Source organism: Scyliorhinus torazame, chromosome 13, assembly GCF_047496885.1.
Source record: "Scyliorhinus torazame isolate Kashiwa2021f chromosome 13, sScyTor2.1, whole genome shotgun sequence".
In the NCBI taxonomy this organism is placed as follows: domain Eukaryota; kingdom Metazoa; phylum Chordata; class Chondrichthyes; order Carcharhiniformes; family Scyliorhinidae; genus Scyliorhinus; species Scyliorhinus torazame.
The window spans coordinates 57,668,943-57,689,268 of NC_092719.1; the positions used below are offsets into that span (position 1 = coordinate 57,668,943).

The 20,326-nt window shown below is 45.1% G+C and overlaps 1 protein-coding gene across 2 annotated transcripts in view; it reads right to left on the minus strand.

Annotated features, from left to right (window-relative positions):
- lamb4 (laminin, beta 4) overlaps positions 1–20,326 on the minus strand; it is a 195,876-nt gene that overhangs the window by 55,937 nt on the left and 119,613 nt on the right. For both annotated transcript variants that reach the window (XM_072471583.1, XM_072471584.1), the window contains exons 21-26: positions 19,605–19,836; positions 16,724–16,881; positions 14,510–14,734; positions 11,020–11,237; positions 10,659–10,755; positions 3,800–4,169 (exon numbers count right to left, since the gene is read on the minus strand). In XM_072471583.1, the coding sequence (XP_072327684.1) occupies positions 3,800–4,169; positions 10,659–10,755; positions 11,020–11,237; positions 14,510–14,734; positions 16,724–16,881; positions 19,605–19,836 (1,300 nt within the window). The remainder of the gene's footprint in view (positions 1–3,799; positions 4,170–10,658; positions 10,756–11,019; positions 11,238–14,509; positions 14,735–16,723; positions 16,882–19,604; positions 19,837–20,326) is intronic.

Here is a 20,326-nt window from a genome sequence, read left to right on the forward strand (position 1 = left end):
CTCTCATCCAGGCAAGTGGAGAGTATTCCATTACACACCTGGTCTTTTCCTTGTGGATGGTGGACAGGCTTTGGGGGATCAGGAGGAGAGTTACTCGCCCTCGGATTCCTAGCTTTTGACCTGTTCTGGTAGCCACAGAGTTCATTTGGCTAGTCCAGTTCAGTTTCTGATCAATGGTAACCCACAGGATGATGATCATGGGGGATTATGTGATGGTAATGCCATTGAATGTCAAGGGGCGATTGTTAGATCCTCTCTTGGAGGATGGCAGCTGAAGATGGTTGGGTCTAGGACACTGTCTTGAGGAACTTCTTCAGCGATGTCCTGGAATTGTGATGACTGACCTTCAACAATCACAACCATCAGAGTTAAATACAGTGAGAAGTCTTACAACACCAGGTTAAAGTCCAACAAGTTTGTTTCGATGCCACTAGCTTTCGGAGCGCTGCTCCTTCCTCACCTGAGGAAGGAGCAGCGCTCCGAAAGCTAGTGACATCGAAACAAACCTGTTGGACTTTAACCTGGCGTTGTAAGACTTCTTACTGTGCTCACCCCAGTCCAACGCCGGCATCTCCACCTCATCAGAGTTAAAGGCATTTGTTCCAGGAATGACTCCAGCCAGCGTACAGTTTCCCCCCTGATTCCCATTGACTCCAATTTTGCTAGGGTTCTTTGATGCCACACTCAGTCAAATTCTGCCTTGATGTGAAGGGCTGTAATCTCACCTCACTTCTGGTGTTTAACTCTTTTGTCCATGTTAGATTGTTAGATTTCAAATGCCAGTGACATAAAGGGATATGGGGATAATGTGGAGAACAGGCATTGAAGTGGATGATCAGCCATGATTGTATCGAATGGCGGAGCAGGCTCAATGGGCTGAATGGCCTACTGCTGCTCCTTTGTTTCTATGCACAACAAGATGCTTGGTGCATTGGTAAACCTGTCACAGAGCCTGCTGTTATGTCTTGGAACATGCTGGTCTCAGTTTCCAACTTGGGACAGGGCATCATGTAGAGCTTGGAGCCTTACCACCCGAGTGTGGAGATGTGACCAACTCCATGACAGCACTTGCAGCATTTGTGGCTGATGTCTCAGCTCCCACTGCAGTTCAAGCAGAAGCTACTCAAAGTCTGAGGGCTATAATGGAAGCTCAGAATAAAGTTATACGAGGTATTCCTGTTGCCATGTAAGCCCATCATGGTGCTGTGTAGGTTCAGACTGCTGCCATTATGGCTACAGATACCACTGCTCAAAAAGGCTTGCTGGCCCTCACGGCAGTCCAGCAATCTGACCTCAAAGAAATATTAGGATTGCTGAGACAGTGCCCTTGGAGTGACTTTGTGGAGCAGAGATCTGCTGTCCTCTCTCAGGGTTGAAAGCAGGCATGCTCCCTTCACTGCCACTCCTCTACCAGTATCCTTGACATTGCCTTTCTGCTAACCTGCGTGGTTTTCTGCCATCTATTTCGAGGTGGAACAATCCAAAGCTAGGCCGAGGTCCGCTTAAGGTCATCCTCTAAGGTCATCTGCAGTCTCCTCCAGTGTAAGTCACCCCCCATCCCCACACCCCACACACACACACACACACACACCACCAACCATGCATCAGTCACTGGGGGAGAACTAGCTCAGGCATTAAGAAGCTACACCTGAATAGTTCAATTTCTTTAGTATTATTGCAAGTATGGCTGGATAAAATTGCAATGGAATGGCTTTTGATTGGTGGCTTTTATTTAAGGTTGTTTGGCCAAGAGGATGCTGTGATGGTCTGTGGCAGATGAGTTGAAAATTGGAATGGTGGAGCAATAGTGATGTGAGAATAACATCTCACGGGAACTGGAATCTGAGTATCTGCTAACAGACTGCCTATCCAGAACAAAGAGGTCCTTGAAGCTCCTCTTCCTTCTCCTCTCAAGCTGATCTCACGACAAATATGAATATTGCAGAGATCCGCTGATCAATCCAGGCAGCAAAACCATTGTTTCCTGGTGACTACATGAATCATGTTATAGGCATGTTGCCCTTGCATGGTGGGGCAGCAGAGAGAAGTTTACAAGCCAGGTGGAGAGCATGCATCCTTTGTCACCCAGCAGTAGAACTGGTGCCGCAAATGGCTGGTACGGCTGACTGGTGGAGGATGAATGCATCATGCCTGTTGTCAGGAGAGTGGGCATTCACTGACATTATCTTTTGGGTATGGTCTTACGGCAACTAGATATTGATAGATTGGTAACCCAACAGTTGAGGGACATCTCCCTGTTAACATGCAGGACCTGCAAGGCCATATGTATACAATCAGTAGTGCCTTGCACCACCTAGAATGATGTTTATAAACATCTAGCTACGATTGATAGCTCATGACCACATCAAAAGCAGTTAAGTGCTTTCTGCTGAAAAAAGAATTAGTGAAAGAACTTAACTCCTGGATGTTTATTTCATTTTATTTTTTTTGTAAATTTAGAGTACCCAATTATTTTTTTATCCAATTAAGGGGCAATTTAGTGTGGCTAATCCACCTACCCTGCACATCTTTGGGTTGTGGGGGTGAAACCCACACAGACACAGGGAGAATCTGCAAACTCCACACAGACAGTGACCCAAGGCCGGGATTCGTGCCCGGGTCCTCAGCGCCGTAGGCAGCAATGCTAACCATGAGCCACCGTGCTGCCCCATCTCCTGGATGTTTATAAACACTGTGGTTAGGTTCAAAAAAGGCTACTTGAGATGGCATGAAGACTGATGAAAATAAACAATCTAGATATCTGACAGCCTGGAAGCTGTCACTTACAGCCTACTAAAACTATTTCTCTTTGAAGTGAATGGATGTGGTTTTGGCTTTCTATGAAGTTCCAGCTAACCAGCAGGCTGGCATGGCTACTTTCACTAACTCTAGTCAATGTGCTGAGATTAGGAAATTTCAGGCCTGGGTGCCCTGGGCAATGGCCACACCGCTGACATTGTTTTGCAAGGGGCGGTGGGGAACAGGGAGCATAGCTTTACATGGGGGGAGGGGGGAAATGGGGCAGGGGGAGGGGGGAAAGGGTGGCGGGGGTGGGGGGGGGGGGGTCTTTAGTCCTCACTAGGCTTGGGGCAGGGCAGGACAGCTGGGCTTGTCTGGGTCCAAGCCTAATTTCACTGCACTCTGGCCTTATGTAGCAGTTGGATGCAGCACATGGGATTGCCAGAGAAAAGTAAATCCAAGAAATAATATAAGTGGGAGATTCAGTCTGTGAACCAGCTCACATTAACTGTAGAAATGTATTAACAATCAGTTTTTCACCTATGGTACATATTTCAACTTTCTCTTTCCTTTATGCAAACTCTGTGAAATATGCTTCACAGCGTGCAGACATTACAGGAAGATTCAATTACCGTTGCCTAGAATCTGACTTAATTAAACCGGCTCCACAAACGAACTGCTAGAGGGCTGACTTTAATTGTGCAGTTTACTGCCACGTCATGGATTGATAATGGACAAGGTTCAAGCAGAAAAATCCAAGGAAATGTGGGTTTAGTGCTTGTTATGATGTATGAGAAAGATTCATATTATGCGATACATCCCAACTATAAATGATGACTGGGTCAAAACTAATGTGCCAGCACGTCATAAGAGGGCTTTCATCCCACTTTAATCAGTGGAGCAGAGAATTGCATTGCTTGTCTCTTGTTGAATTTAAAGTAAGCCTGGCACAGAGTTGATTTAAAATTGCAAGCACAATTAACTCAGTGTGAGGGGCAGTCATAGAACTTAAATGTTATATTCAATGAATCGCGCAGTCAGATAAAATGGAGTACATTACCTGATTTTTTCAAAATAATCCATTGTCTGCTGAAGTGCGTCAGGGGAAATAACGGAGTCATTCAGAATGTTGGCCACCTCAGCAATTTTCTTTTCTAGCTTTTTAAACCGTTTGTCAAAGGAAGGACCCAATTTTACTCCTGGCACAGAGATGGTCCTGTTGGACATGTCGATTGCTGGGCTCAAGGCACAGATCTCTTCATCCAGCAGCTTGAAACAAGGATGACATGGTGTGCATTTTGGAAATTCCTTGCAGTAACCCCAGGCACACTTGTCGCAATGCTGCCCCGTTACGCCTTCACGACAGTTACAGGCGCCTGTCGTCTTGTCACACGCGGGACTTCCCGTTCCTTCAAATGTGCAGTTACAGGCTGCAAGGGAAATATTGAAAGAATGGTAATTTGATAATGTGAAATGGTTCTGGATAATGTATTGTAATTGTCCACGATGTGCAGGATGACCGTTTCGATGGGAGGAAACAGGATGAAAACTCATAGCTGAAACACATTTAGCTTGAACCGTTAAAATTGCAAAAATGTATGAGGGGTAAAATGGACTTAATGGACACAATAATATTAATCATTATGAACAACCATATAAAATTGTCCAGTTTGCATTTGCTGAGGAACATTCCACTTCACGTTCACAATTCTTCATTTCTTATAGGCATTAGTTTACCTTAAATATTGGGCGCAATGCTCTGGTCCTCCAGCCGCATGTTTCTCGGTGGCACGTGTGTTTCTCAACTGTGGCAGGATTCTCTACTCCCGCCCCTTGTCAATGGGATTTCCCATTGAAGCCATCCTACACTGCCGGGAAATCTGTGGGTGTGGGTACACTGCCAACGGGACGAGGGAGTTCCAGCGGCAGGAGAATTTGGGCCGTTGTTTACCCATCAGGCTACAAGACTGGAAAATGTGTGCTTTCCATCCTTAAACGAGGCAGATTTAGAGTTGTGATGCTCGGAACACCATGTAGATTAAGTCAGGAGGCCAGCAGCTTTAATAGTGAGTGAATTGCAAGGTCATGTCATAAATGGTGTGCTTTTCTCAAGGCGGGACCCGGGTTCGATCCCGGTCCAAGGACACTGTTTGTGTGGAGTTTGCACATTCTCCCCTTGCATCCATGTAGGATAGGTGGACTGGCCATGCTAAATTTCCCCCCAAAAAGAATCGGGTACTTTAAATTTAAAAATAAATAATAAATAATAAATGGTGTGCTTTTCTCCATTCTTGGTAGTAGCAAGGACAAGGAAAGAAGGGCCAAAGAGAATTGGATATAATCTAATATCAAGCATCTTCCAAAGGTTAAATTTAAAGGGGTAAGTCATGGCAGGAGAGCTTAAAGTCTTGGTTTGCTCCTCTTGCTCCATGTGGGAAGCTGGGAACATTTCCAGAGCCCGCGATCAGCATGTGTGCAGGAAGTGTCTCCAGCTAGAGCTCCTGGAAGCCCGGTGTTTGGAGCTGGAGCAGTGGCTGTAGGTACTGTGGAGCATCTGTAAGGTGGAGAGTGTCAAAGATAACACGTATAGAGAGGTGGTCACACCGTAGGCTCAGACTTCGCAGGCAGGAAGGGAATGTGTGACCACCAGGTAGAGTAAGAGAGCTAGGCAGGCAGTGCAGGAATCCCTTGTGGCCATTCCCCTACAAAACAGATTTACTGCTTTGGATACTGTTGTAGGGAATGACCTCTCAGGGGAAAGCGGCAATAACCAAATTTGTTGCACCATGTTTAGTTCTGCTGCAGAGGGAAGGAGTAAAAAGGGTGAGAATGCAATAGTTATAGGGGATTCAATTGTAAGGGGAATAGATAGCCATTTCAGCGGCCGAAAATAAGACTCCAGGATGGTATGTTGCCTCGCTGGTGCAAGGGCCAAGGATGTCTTGGAGCGGTTACATGACATTCTGGAGGGAGAGGGTGAACAGCCAATGACCGTGGTACACATTGGTACCAATGGCATAGGTAAAAACAGGGATGGGATCCTAAAAGCAGAATATAGGGAGTTAGGAAGAAAATTGAAGAGTTGGACCTCAAAGGTAGTGATCTCAGGATTACCATCAGTGCCACGTGGTAGTCAGAGTAGACATAGTAGGATATATCGGCTGAATACGTGGCTGAAGAGACGGTGTGAGGGGGTGGGTTTCAGATTCCTGGGGCATTCGGACTGGTTCTGGGGGAGATGGGACCTGTGCAAACTGGGTGGGTTACATCTGGGCAGGACCGGGACTGATGTCCTTGGGCGGGAGGGGGGAGGGGGGGGGGGGGGTTGCTCGAATGGTTGGGGAGGATTTAAACCAATATTCCAGAGGGATGGGAACCTATGCAAGGATTCAGAGCAGGGGGAATCAAAAACAAGAGAAAAGGGCAGCAAGGAGAAATAAGAAAAGTGATAGGCAGAGAAATCAAGGGCCTATATCAGATAATGACACTGTAAAATATAGTAGGAATGGGACAAGGAACGCTAAAAGGACTAGCCTTAAGGCTTTGGACCTGAATGCACGGAGAATTCAAAATAAAATAGATGGGGCAGCACGGTGGCGCAGTGGTAGCACTGCAGTCTTGCGGCGCCGAGGTTGCAGGTTCGATCCCGGCTCTGGGTCACTGTCCGTGTGGAGTTTGCACATTCTCCCCATGTTTGCGTGGGTTTCGCCCCCACAACACAAAGATGTGCAGGGTAGGTGGATTGAACACGCTAAATTGCCCCTTAATTGGAAAAAATGAATTGGGTGTTTGGGCTACGGGGATAGTGGTGGATGTGAGGGCTTAAGTGGGTCGGTGCAGACATGATGAGCCGAATGGCCGCCTTCTGCACTGTATGTTCTATGATATGACAGAATTCTTTATCAACGTGGATAGTGAGGTAGTTGTTTCTGAGACCAGAGTCTAGAACCTCAATAAAGGTAACAATGATGGTATGAGGCATGAGCTGGCTATGACAGACTGGGAAACATTACTGAAAGGGTGGACAGTGGACAGGCAATGACAGGCATCCAAGGAACAAATCGTTGTTTTTTCCTATTTGGTGCAAGAGTAGAAAGGGAACTGTGGACAACCATGGCTGACAAGAGAAATTAGAGAGAGCATTAGATTCAAAGAAGAGGCATACAAATTAGCAAGAAAAAGCAATAGGCCCGAGAATTGGGAACAGTTTAAAATTCAGCAAATGTGAACCAAGGGATTGATTAAGAAGGGGAAATACAATATGAAAGTAAGCTAGCAGGGAACATAAAAAACTGACTGTAAAAGTTTCTATAGGTATGTAACGAGGAGACGATTGTCATAATACACATCTATGTATACAATGGAGTGCAGACAGGCAGTGATTGACACACAGGATGACCAGTAAGCACACAGAACAGAGCAGCCAATCACCAGACAGGACACGACAACTAGAAAGCCAGAGGGCACCAGTTTTCCCGCTCTCTCAGGACCCAGCCTCTGAGACAGTCAGAGTTAGTGAGCTGGCCAGTGCCTACACCATGTGGTAGCTACGTTAGTCTGGTTAGGCTAGTGTCAGGTCTCCAGTCAAGTCAGCATAGTCTCGACCCACAGTTGAACATGTATAATAGTTTGGATGCTGAATAAAATCGTGTTGCATTTTATCAAGTGTTGGAGGTCTGTCTCTCGCTACACTGCATCAAGTGCAGTTCACCTCTACGCAGCCTACCCAACACATCAACGATTGTTAAAATGTAGCCCCCTTTGAACAGAAGCACATCAGGTTTAAATTCACTACTGAGAACAGTTATCACTCTGAATTCACCAAATGATCAAGAGATAGTCTTTACATGGCAGAGAGAACAATATTACACATTCTGTGGCTGACTGCAGCTCCAACACTGAAACGAAACAAAAAAACCACAGACACACCTAAGCTTTTCTCAAAGTGAAACTAAAAGCTGACAGACAGCCCTGCTCCACCCACACTCTGACATCACTGCAGTAATACACACCCATTTCTTAAAGGTACACCCACTACAGTTATTCTCTAAAAAACACCCATTTCTTAAAGGTACTCTCACATGACTCACTAGAAATAGTAGATCCATTGTTGGTCATTTTCCAAAATTTTGGACTCTGGAATGGTTCCTAGAGTGGAGGGTAGCTAATATAACCCCGCTATTCAAAAAGGGAGGGAGAGGGATAACAGAGAGCGATAGACCAGTGAGCCTAACGTCGGTAGTAAGGAAGTTGCTGAAGTCAATTATCAAAGATTTCATAGCACAGCATTTGGAAAGCAGTCGTATAATCAGACAAAGTCAGCATGGTTTTATGAAAGGGAAATCATGCTTGACAAATCTACTGGAATTCTTTGACAATGTAACTAATAGAGTTGATCAGGGAGAACCGGTGCAAATGATTTACTTAGACTTTCAGAAGGCTTTCGACAAGGTCTCACATAGCAGATTACTATGTAAAGTTGAAGCGCATGGGATCATGGGTAGTGGCTTGAGATGGATTGAAAGCTGGTTAGCAGACAGGAAGCGAAACGTTGGAATAAATGTGTCCTTTTCCGATTGGCAGGCAGTGACTAGTGGGGTACCGCAGGGATTTGTTCTAGGACCTCAACTGTTCACATTATATATGAATGATTTGGACGAGGGAACTAAATGTATTTTCTCCAAATTTGCAGATGATACAAAGTTGGGTGGGAGGGTGAGCTGTGAGGAGGATGCTGAGATGCTTCAGTGGGATTTATACAGGCTGAGTAATTGGGCATATGCATGGCAGATGCAGTATAATGTGGATAAATGTAAGGATATCCACTTTGAGGGTGGCACGGTGACACAGTCGTTAGCACTGCTGCCTCACGGCTCTGAGGACCCAGGTTCGATCCCAGCCCCGGGTCACCATCCGTGTGGAGTTTGCACATTCTCCCAGTGTCTGCATGGGTCTCACCATCACAACCCAGAGATGTGCAGGACAGGTGGATTGTCCATGCTAAATTGTCCCTTAATTGGAAAAACACATAATTGGGTACTTTAAAATTTAAAGTTATCCGCTTTGGTAGAAAAAATAGGAAGACAGCTTTGTTGTGTTTTGCCGCTTCGGATAACACAGGCTGCTACTTGATGCAGTCTTAACTAAAGGATGCTCCAGACTCTGAAATGAGTTCAACGTGTTTATTGAACTATTAACACAGTTCTCAAATGAGTTCGACTCTCTGCGAATCTAATTGTAGTAACTCAGTCTAACTGTACCAGCTTGCTCTAAGCCATGTGCTGGGGTGTGATGCTGCTGATCAACCCTGTCTAACTCTCTAGATGTCTGTCTGTGGAAAGAGGCAGGGTGTGAGTGCCTCATCCCTTTTATAGTGTTTATGTCATGCCCCCTTGTGGTGATGCTCTGAGTGTCTTGACTGCCCATTGGCTGTGTCCTATTCTGAGTGTTCATTGGTTGCATGTTTACATATCATGACAAGCTTATTATTTGAATGGGTGTAAATTGAGTGAAGTATATACTCAGCAAGGCCTTGGTGTCCTCATGCATCACTCGCAGAAAGTAAGTGTGGAGGCACAGCAGGCAGTAAAGAAGGCAAACGGAGCATTGGCCTTAATAGCGAGAGGATTTCAGTATCGGAATGGGGGTGTTTTACTGCAGTTGTTTGGGACACTGGTGAGGCCACACCTGGATATTGTGTGCAGATTTGGTGTCCTCATCTGAAGAAGAATGGTCTTGCTGTGGAGGGAGTGCAGCAAAGGTTTACCAGGTTGATTCCTGGGATGGTGGAACTGTCATATGAAGAGAGACTAAATCAGTTAGGATTATATTCATTGGAGTTTAGAAGAGTGAGAGGAATCACAGAGAAACTTATAAAATTATAATACGATTAGACAAGGTAGATTGAGAAAGAATGTTCCCCATAGTGGGGGAATCCAGAACTAGGGGTCATGGTTTGAGGATAAGGGGTAAACGCATTTAGGACTGAGGTGGGGAGAAATTTCTTCACCCAGAGAGTGGTGAATCTGTGGAATTCGCTACCACAGAAAGTAGTTGATGTCAAAACGTTGCGAAAGTTCAAGAAGGAATTAGATATGGCTCTTGGGGCTAAAGGAATCAAGGGATATGACGGGAAGGCGGAATCAGGGTATTGAACTTGATGATCAGGCACGATAATAATTTTTTTTTCATAAATTTAGAGTACCCAATTCATCTTTTCCAATTAAGGGGCAATTTAGCATGTTCAACCCACCCACCCTGCACATCTTTGTGTTGTTGGGGCGAACTCCACGCAAACACGGGGAAAATGTGCAAACTCCACACGGACAGTGACTCAGAGCCGGGATCGAACCTGGGACCTCGGCGCCGTGAGACTGCAGTGATAACCACTGCGCCACCGTGCTGCCCTCAGGCATGATAATAATAAATGGCGGAGCAGACTCGATGGACCGAATGGCCTCCTCCTGTTTCTATTTTCTATGTATGTTTCTATGTATATTGTTGCAAGTTATATATTCTGGCACCACGATGGCTTACCACAGGCAGCTGCTGCTTGCTTTTGGCCTATTTCTATAGATGGTAAACCCCCAATCCAGATGGCTTCACTAATCATGCCATTCTATGTCTGAAGATAGGGGACCATATCAGCCCAGTTTCTCCACTACTAACAGCAGTGACTTTTTTAGGTAAAGGAAGGTTGCCAAAGAGTGAGACACAGGTACAAGTGAAAGCAAGTTAAAATGAGTCATAATAACACTACGTTTTTTTTTCAAAAGAGATGATGGTGGCGCCACTCTCTTTAACGCAGCTGTGGGAATATGCAGAGCATACACAGTATGGCTTGCTAGTTGGACTCATTGGCAGTCTGTCCAACCTGATGGACAAACTTGGAAAATTAACACTTGGAAATCGACACTCACATTTACACTGCATCTTTGGGTCGCCATAATATTTATCCTGGCATTCGGAACATGTTTTTCCACCATAGCCATCCTTACACTGACAGTGTCCAGTAAGCTGAAAATATGTAATTGAAACTAGGTTAAAATGAAATGTAAAATGAAGGTTCTTAAGTTGCCAGTTAAATGAGTGTTATGGCAGGTGTGGTGATACTAGATTCATTATATTGTTATTTGTAAATGATGGAACAATGGTTCCCTCTGCTGGACAGACAAGCTGTGCCCAACAATTTTCTGTTGCTTCAAAAAAAAGACTTGTTCAATGTTTAACATTTTTACACCTGCAATGTTGTTGCATTTTTTGATTAAATATGCTTCTTGCCTCGTCGCACTGGTTGCTGGCGGATTTCTGAGGGTCACACAAACAAGGCTCACATCCTTCTCCACTGGGCCAGTTCCAGAAACCCGGAGCACATTTGTCACAGCCTCTCCCAACCACGTATGGTAAGCACGGGCACTGACCAGTTTCTTGATCACACAAACATATATCTTCAGAAAGACAATGAGCTGTGTCAACTCCATTGCCATTGCAAGCACATTCTGAAATATAATATAACAGCGAGGTAGATTAACATGGGAATAAAGAACTTGCATTTACCTAGAGTGACTTTCATATCTATTGGATGTCAATAAGTGCTTTGCATGCCATAAATTATTTTAGCCGTATATATCACTGTTACTATATTGCAAAATGGAGTGACAACCCCTTCATTTCAAACGGGTGAATACCACTATTAGTATAGCCAATGGCAGAGCAACATACAGATTGAGTGCTTAGTGTTTGTTTTAGGCTTAAATATGTTAATAATGCATGCATGGGGGCTAGGAGGCACGCAGTGTAAAGCCCCCAGCTTTAGCTGCGGATACAGACGGAGAAATGCTGGGTCCGTGGCCGCGCATGTGCACGGAGGCAGCCTGCAGCGGCCACACCGAGCAATATGGCGCAGGCCACGCATGGACCCGGCCTGCCAAAAACTGCCGGCCTTTGACCTGGCTCGCCACCCTTGGACTACCCACCCCCCCAGTCTCCCAGTGCTCGCCGAAATCCTCCCTGCCCGCGGAAGGCTCCCCCCTGGCCCCTGACTGTGGCGGCGCTGGAATCAGTCTGCAGCCGTCACGCCGGAAAATAGGTTAAGTGTTCCACGCCGTCGGCAACTCAGCCCATCGGGGGCGGAACACAGGAGAGGGTCGCAGGCCGTCCTGAGACTGTCCCAACGCTGTTTTGGAGGGGACGGAGCATCGCAAAAGCAATGCCGCACCCCATTTCGGCACCAACAGGGATTCTCTGGCAGATCGCCGAACATGATTTCGGCGTCGGAGACTGGAGGATCCCGCCCCTAGTCTCTGTAACGATGATCATTAAACTACCAAACTGCTTAACTGCGTCATTAATTGAAATCAGCGAAGGAAATCTACCACCCTTCCCCTGCCTGACCGACATGTGTCCAGAAATGTACAGATTAGGTGCCGGACCCCTACATGCCCTCTGAAATGGCCTAGATAGCCGCTTAGTTATGTCACATTGCTCCAAGTGGATGGATTGCTCCGCATTGACTTTGGCAACAGAAATACCAATGGAGCACCCTACCTCATCGATTCTGTCAAGTCCTCTTCGCTAACTTCTATGCTTGTGCCGAATGTCAAGCAATATGCTGATTAGTACTTGATGCTAGCCCTCACCATCATCTTTTCAATGGTAATTAGGCATGGTGGCACAGTGGTTAGTACTGCTACCCCACAGCGCCAGGGTCCGATGTTCAATTCCAGCTTTGGGTGACTGTGTGGAGTTTGCACTTTCTCCGTGTCTGCGTGGGTTCCCTTCGGGTGCTCCGGTTTCCTCCCACAGTCCAAAGATGTGCAGATTAGGTGGATTGGCCATGCTAAATTGCCCCTTGGTGTCCAGAAATGTACAGGTTAGGTGGGGTTACAGGGAAAGGGTCTAGGTAGGGTGCTCTTTCAGAGGGTCGGTGCAGACTCGATAGGTTGAATGGCCTCCTTCTGCACTGTAGAGATTCTATGATTCTAACAAATGCTGGTTTTGCCGTTGACGGTCATAGCAAATGAACAAGTTACAAAAAAGGAAGGTCTTTGATAACTTTGTCATTCTAAGTGAAGAGGCATTTTTAATCTTACTACTGCAACCATTATCAATAATGTACACAATAAAGAAAATGTGCCAAAAATACACAAAAATGGGATAATTACATTAAACCCACCACTCTACATTTGAAAACATTCTCCATATTGCTCTTTATTTTTGAAACTGATCTTTTTCCGTTGAACAAAAAAAATTAAGGTGGCTGCTGCAAACCACCTGATCGCTGAGTTGGCCCTCTGCCTGGGAGCTATCCCCAGGAGTTTCTTAGTTTCTGGAATATCATACCTTGTTACGCCTAGAGAGCGAACAGACGCACATCACACCTGGGACAGTTCAGAACAATTGCAAAGAGAACTACAGATATGTCATTTCCATTTGAGAAGCCAACCTTGCTAACAGAGTCACTAGGTCTACTGAGACAATGGCTTCCCAAATGCCAGACCTCAACATAAATTGCACCCCTTTCGACAACTAATGACTGAGACATTATCAGTATTAACACTGAAATCAAATCCAGATGCTGGATAAACATTCCTTTTGAAGTCACGTGAGATGGAACGTCACATGACCTAACCTTCTGGACAGCTTAATAATAGATCTTTAGATTTATGTTTGTTTAGGATTATGGGGAAAGCAGATGCTTTTGGGTTTCCAGTCTCCGAAGGACTATGGGCTTACTGTTAATTTGCCAAAATATAAGATTGTTCTTTGTGGTGTGTCATTATCTTTCTTCTGCTTTAATAAACATTTTTATTGTTGTCTAATGAAAGAGAGGTTCAAATTCTTGCTGTTTCCGCAAATGTTTCTCATTAATATCAAATAATAATGCACCACATGAACCAGTGTTTCAGATTGGGAAACTCTCGCACAAAACTTTAGCGGGGTTTCATAACAAATCCGACTTTGGGACTCTGGAACTCAGGTGAACCAATATTTATTTTTCTGTGGTTCTGGTATTGTAGACCTCCTATCCACTATTTCTCCCTTTGCTGTGTGACGCTGAACACACTTTTTCCAGGTTTTGACTGTGTAAACTAAAATAACAGATCACAGTATTTACAGTGCAGAAGGAAGCCATTCGGGCCATCGAGTCTACACCAGCCCTTGGAAAGAGCACCCTAATTAAGCCCAAACCTCCACCCTATCCCCGTAACCCATTAACCCCACCTAATCTTTTTGGACACTAAGGACAATTTAGCATGGCCAATCCACCTAACCTGCACATCTTTGGACTGTGGGAGGAAGTCGGAGCACCCAGAGGAAACCCACGCTGACACAGGGAGAACGTGCAGACACCGCACAGACAGTGACCCAGCGGGGAATCGAACCTGGCAAGCTGGAGCTGTGAAGCAACAATGCTTATCACTGTGTAACCGTGCCGCCCAATTCTGAGTTAATCATAACTTGAGTTTGTTATGAATTAATAGTAAAATTTAACGGAGGAGATTGGGAAAACACACCGCCGCTTAATCCTTAAATGCTAATTCAAACACCTTCTGCTCATGGGCAGGTGGTAAGAGACAATCAGTACATTTTGAACTGGATTTCCTGTCTGTAAGGCAAGTTACACAGTAAACAGTCAATATCCACTCCAATGCATAGGCTGCAAATATACTCGTGAAACTCTACTCTGAAGCTGCCTTTGGACATATTGAGCACTGAATTGAGCACATGCACAATCTTGCTAAACTGATTAACCTCGCCAGGATCTTACGTCTACAGTCCTTGTTCACAGCAGATCCGTAGTATCCTGGCTTGCAGAACTGGCAGTTTGGTCCATTGCTATTATACAGGCATTTCAAACACTCGCCCGTCTGCTGGTCACATGACTCTGGATCTCTCCCGTCTATGTTATTATTACAGTTGCAAGGCAAACAGCCACCTCCAATCCCTGTCAGAATTCCGTAGAATCCAGGGGAACATCTCTCACAGTGCATTCCTGAACAGAAAAAACAGTTTTAATAGAAGTGCAGTTCTACTCCGGAACCAATCTAATTGAGCGATTATTATTATTATATGTCAGGTGAATCACAGATTAAATACAGCAAATAGAAATCCAACAAACATTGGAGACCCGTGAAAAATAATAAGTTAGCTGTCAAATCATACTTTGTGTCCCTCGCCATCACAATCACCCACAACTCCTCCCTCCATTGCACTTGCTACTTTCCGATCCTGGGGATTCTGGAGTCACTACAGGGAAGCAAGTTTAGTAGAATGCAGGTTGGAAGTGGGATTGTAACTGTAGTGCCAACTGTCTGACTCACACTCGAGTTGAGTGTGAATTTATCCCTATTTCTATCATTTCACAGAAAGTTTTGAAAAATAAATATTTTTATTCAAAGTTGCAGAATAAATTATCACCATACAGCTCGTGAACATCTATTTCACAGATAGTTAAAATTGAACATCATCATTTTATCTATAATTTTTAACACTTTATTGATACATAGAAGATAGATACAAAGGAGCAGGAGGAGGCCTTTCGGCCCTTCGTTTCTCGGCTGTATCAATAACAGCAAATGACCAAAAGCTGCTGCAGGTTCAAAGGTGGAATGAGAGACATGAATTTACAGAGGAAATTCGAAAGCTTAGGGCCTTAACTACTGAAGCTAATGACCAATTGACTAAAATGTGTGATGTTCAAGGCTGGGATTGGAAGACCACAGATATCTCAGGGGGTTGTGGTCAACATACACACTAATTTGCTTTTTGGAGTGCGTGGTAACGTAAGGGACCAACTTTTGGATAGCCTGGACAATTTAGAGGCAGGATTGATTGTAGGGCTGGGGAAGATTACAGAGATAATGAAGGTTGAGGTGGAGCGATTCACAAACATGGTGAGAATTTTAAGAAGGAACTGGAGAACCGGCGGCCCAGTGTCGGAGCGGCGTGGCAGGATTCGTGCGCCCTCCGCCGATTCTCCGACCCGGCGTGGGCTCAGAGAATCCCGGCCAATAGCTTTGAAGACATCACCCCCAATACTTATTTTGTCAACATATTTGCGGAAAATCTCTATTCTATCATTTTAATGATAAGTCACAGCAAGAACTAGACCACTTCCTCACTCCCTTCTCAATAAATGCTCACACCAATGTGAACTTCTGTCAAGTGGAAGTCAGAGAAAGGCGTCAAAATTCAACTTCACTTTTTGTGATAATACTATTTCTTTTTAACCAACTGGACATAGACTTGCTGGGCATAAGTAATTTAGTACCCAGTATTTATTATAAGCTGAAAGACCTTGGCAGGACGCCCGATTGTAAAGCCAGTTGAGAACTGACCAAACTCAATGACAGTGGGCCTGACTGTAGAATCAATAATGAAACACTGCAAAGTAATTATCTTGCAGAAGCTACTCAATGATATGTTTGATGTGACATTTCGTACAATAGTTACAAAGTGCTGTAACTAAACCATTTAGACCACAAGGCCCATTTTAATTTGCAGGGGTCACCTGACACTGGTAGGAACATGGGTACAGGAGTAGGCCATTCAGCCTCTCAAGCCTGCTCTGCCATTCAACGTGATTAAGGCCGATCTGTGGCCTAACTCCTTATACCAGCCTTTGGCCCATATCCCTTAATAGTTCTGCTTACCAAATATTTATCTATAGGAAAGCTACATTTGGCCTCAGTGCCTTGAGTCTCATGGCAGCTAAGATCCTTGTTCTTGATCATTAATCAATGAATCTTGTTTGAAAATACACATGTGGACATTGAGTACAGTTCAATTGTGGCCACATAACTTTCTGATAATTAAGTGAAAATGTCACATTCTGAAGGTGTGCTAAGCCCCTGTGGAACTCAGAATGGCTCAAGTAATTTGTGAGATGAAAAACTGCATCTTATAAGTCCCTGAAAGAAGGCTTTTAAGGCAGTTAAACTGTCTACTGTTAGCTAGAACACACTATGAATAATATTCTCACCTGTATGGCCTTCAAGGCAGTTGCAAACTACTTGTACTGTTCGCGGATCTGCATGACAAGAATGAGCAAAATAGCGTCCACTGTTTGGAATGTCAGGACACTGACATGGTCGACAAGGTTCATTTAAATGTGGATTTCCAAAATAACCTTCGCTACAGCTGCAAAGGCAGAAATGCAGTTTTAAATCATGAGTGAGGGATTAGGAACATTTGAAAATATCCACAGTAGTTGTTAGTTGATTATTAATATGTCAAAGAACAGGGATAAAATAAAATTAATGCAGATCTATCAGGACTGGTGGGCTAATGTTCCCAGCAAACTTTAAAACAATAAATTTAGAAAAGACAATTCATTTTTTCCAATTAAGGGGCCATTTAGCGTGGCCAATCCACCTACCCTGCACATCTTTGGGTTGTGGGGGTGAAACCCACACAAACGCAGGAGGAACGTGCAAACTCATCACTGACGGTGACCCTGGGACGCGGCGCTGTTTGACAGAAACTGCGCCACCGCGCTGCCCATTCTCTGGAAACTTGAACAGTCTTAAAAAGAAAAGCGTGGGGTGGAATCTTACGGCCCCTTGGCAGTGGGTGCAGGCATGGAAGATGCAGTGAGCCGTTCAAAAGTCCACTGACTTTGGCGGAAGCAGAAAATCCAGTGGGAGGAGCTGTAAAGTTACACCCATGGTGGCAGCAAACAGTCTTGGAAATGTTAGCAGAATGAAGCTCAGCTCAATGGGACACTTTTAAAAAATAAACTTAGAGTACCCAATTCATTTTTTTTTCAATTAACGGGCAATTTAGTGTGGCCAATCCACCTTCCCTGCACATCTTTGGGTTGTGGGGGTGTGGTAGTATTGTGCGCTACAGGGGGTAAGACCCGCGCAGGCATGGAGAGAATGTGCAAACTCCACATGGGCAGTGATCCGTGGCCGGGGTTGAACCCAGGTCCTCAGCGCTGTGAGGCAGCAGTGCTAACCACATCACAGACCCCCATCACAGACTCCCAATAGAGACCCCCAACAGAGATGCCTAACAGAGCCCTCCCCATATCAGAGAACCCCCATAACGGAGAATCCCCTATGAGAGAGTACCCCATAACAAAGAACTCTCCTATATCATAGATCTCCCATGACAGAGACCCCCATATCAGAGCACCACCTATATCCAAGAACCCCTTATATCAGAGAAACCCCCCACCCCCCACATAACAGACACCGCCCCATCAGACACCCCTGCCTGGAAGCTAAAGGGCAGTCCAGACAGAAATAGTGGAAACATCACTGCTTTTTACCTAATCTGTGCCTTACACCTGCTGCCTCAGACAGATGTCCAGAAAGCAGTAGCTGTAATGTCATAGAAAGCCAAAACCACATCACAAAGCTTTAAACCGCAATGTTTATAAACATCTAGAAGTTGAATGCTTTCACTTCCTCTTTTTATCAGCAGAAAGCACTTAAATGCTTCTGATGTAGTCAATCATAGCGAGATGTTTATAAACATTACGGTTAGGCTCACAACAGTCTACTTGCGGTGCATTCAAGTGTGAAGGGAAATAAAAATAAACAATCTGGACAGCTGACTGTCTGGAAGCTGTCAATTACAGCCTACTAAAGGCTATCTCTCATTGATGCCATGCAGATTAAAGGATCTTAGGGGGTTGTGGTGTGGGTTTGGCTTTCTATGAAGTTACAGCTGCTGCTTTCTGGATGGAGGAGGCGTAAGTGACAGGCGAGGGACAGGTGAGTGAAAAGGCAATGATTCTTTTCACTGTTTCTCCCTGAACTGCTCTTTAGCTTCCAGGCAGGGTTGATTGATGGGGGGTATGGAGTGTCTCTGTTATGAGGCTGTCTCTATTATGGAGGGGTTTATGTTATTCGCTTTTCTAATATAAGGGGTTCTCTGTTTCGGGGACCTCTGATATGGGAGATTCTCTGATGGGGGGGGTCGCTGATATGGGAGGTCTCTGGTGGGGGAGGTCATGGGAGGGTCAGGTCACTCTCACGCGAGTGTACTCTGGGGGGGGGGGGGTGACCCAGCAATTCCTATGGTGGGGATGGGTGGTAGGATGCCCCTACTTGTCAATGGAGGGGTTCAGAATTTGCATTGTTGTCGGGCAGTGGGCCAGCCATTGGCCGCCCACTCAAAATTGTGGCCCAATCATGGTATTTGTGATGGAATCCCTCACGATCCCTACCGTGCAAAAATTTGCAAGGGGTAGAGAATTGCTTTTGGGCGCTGCTCCTTGCGCCAGCGGAAACCAGACGCAACCGAGCTCCAGCGTGCAAACAGAGTCTCTGAAACGAAGAATCGAGCCCACAGTGATCATTGTGAGAAGAAACAGAAGCATTTACATTATATCCTGCTGGCAGACAGGAGGCAAAGATCCAGCATTCTGAGTGTTAACTCTTGATCATGGAAATATTTTTTTTACCAGTTTTGAAATTAGTACAGTTAGGAATAGAATTGTCCCATTGGTGGAAACTTATCAGATAGTGTTCAGAGGTAATTTAAAGAAACCATTAGCATAATTAAATTGGCAAAGTCTTGTGTCTTCCATGATATTGATAGCAAGCACCATTTTCTGGCCACTACTATTCCTGCTGCACTTGTTTTTATTCATTTACAGGATGTGGGCGTCGCTGGCTGGTTCAGCATTTATTGCCCATCCCTAACTGCCGTCCATGTCAGAGGGCATGTGAGAGTCAACCACGTTGGCACCATATGCAATGACATTTATAATTGTGATTTCCAGCATTTCAAAAACAATCCACTTACAAATAGGCACAGTTGACGTTAATGTTTGGATTTTCTTATATTAATTGGTCTCCATCATTATTAAGCCAGTAACAATATTAAGACTAAAATGTTGCACTCCATACCGTTCACAGTTGTTTCCAGTGGTAAATGCTCGACAGTTCTGACAGGCTCCTGTTTGAGGGTCACAATGCTCAGAATAACCATTACACCGACATGGTCGACAGTTAGGGAATCCGTAATGTCCGGGCTGACAGTGGTCACAGGCTCGGTCAACAATATTTCTGTGGCAACGGCATTGTCCAGTCAGCTGGTCGCAGACTGAATCAACGGATCCCTGACGGTCGCAGTGACAAGCTGGAAGAGGAAAGGTTAACAAGCATGAAAGAGAAGTGATCTCCAGTCAATGGAAATAAAAGCAGCACACAGGTGCAAGAGACCACAACTCAGATCAAAGCATCCTTCAGTAGTGGCTTCTACCACCATTAAACTATCAAGTTTTAAGAGCGGACAACACTCGGCATTTCCTTTTGAAGTCAGGGGCATTAAAGTCACTTTAGTTTGGCTAAATCACAAGACTACAGGCGGGATTCTGTGATCCTGAGGCTAAGTCTTGATGCCGTCGGAAACGCCGTCGAGAAACCCGACGGCGTCAACACGGCCTCAGGATCAGCAATTCTTTTTTAAAATAAATTTAGAGTACCCAATTCATTTTTTCCAATTAAGGGGCAATTTAGCGTGGCCAATCCACCGAGCCTGCACATCTTGGGTTTGTGGGGGCGAACCCCACGCAAACACGGGGAGAATGTGCAAACTCCACAGGGACAGTGACCCAGAGCCGGGATCG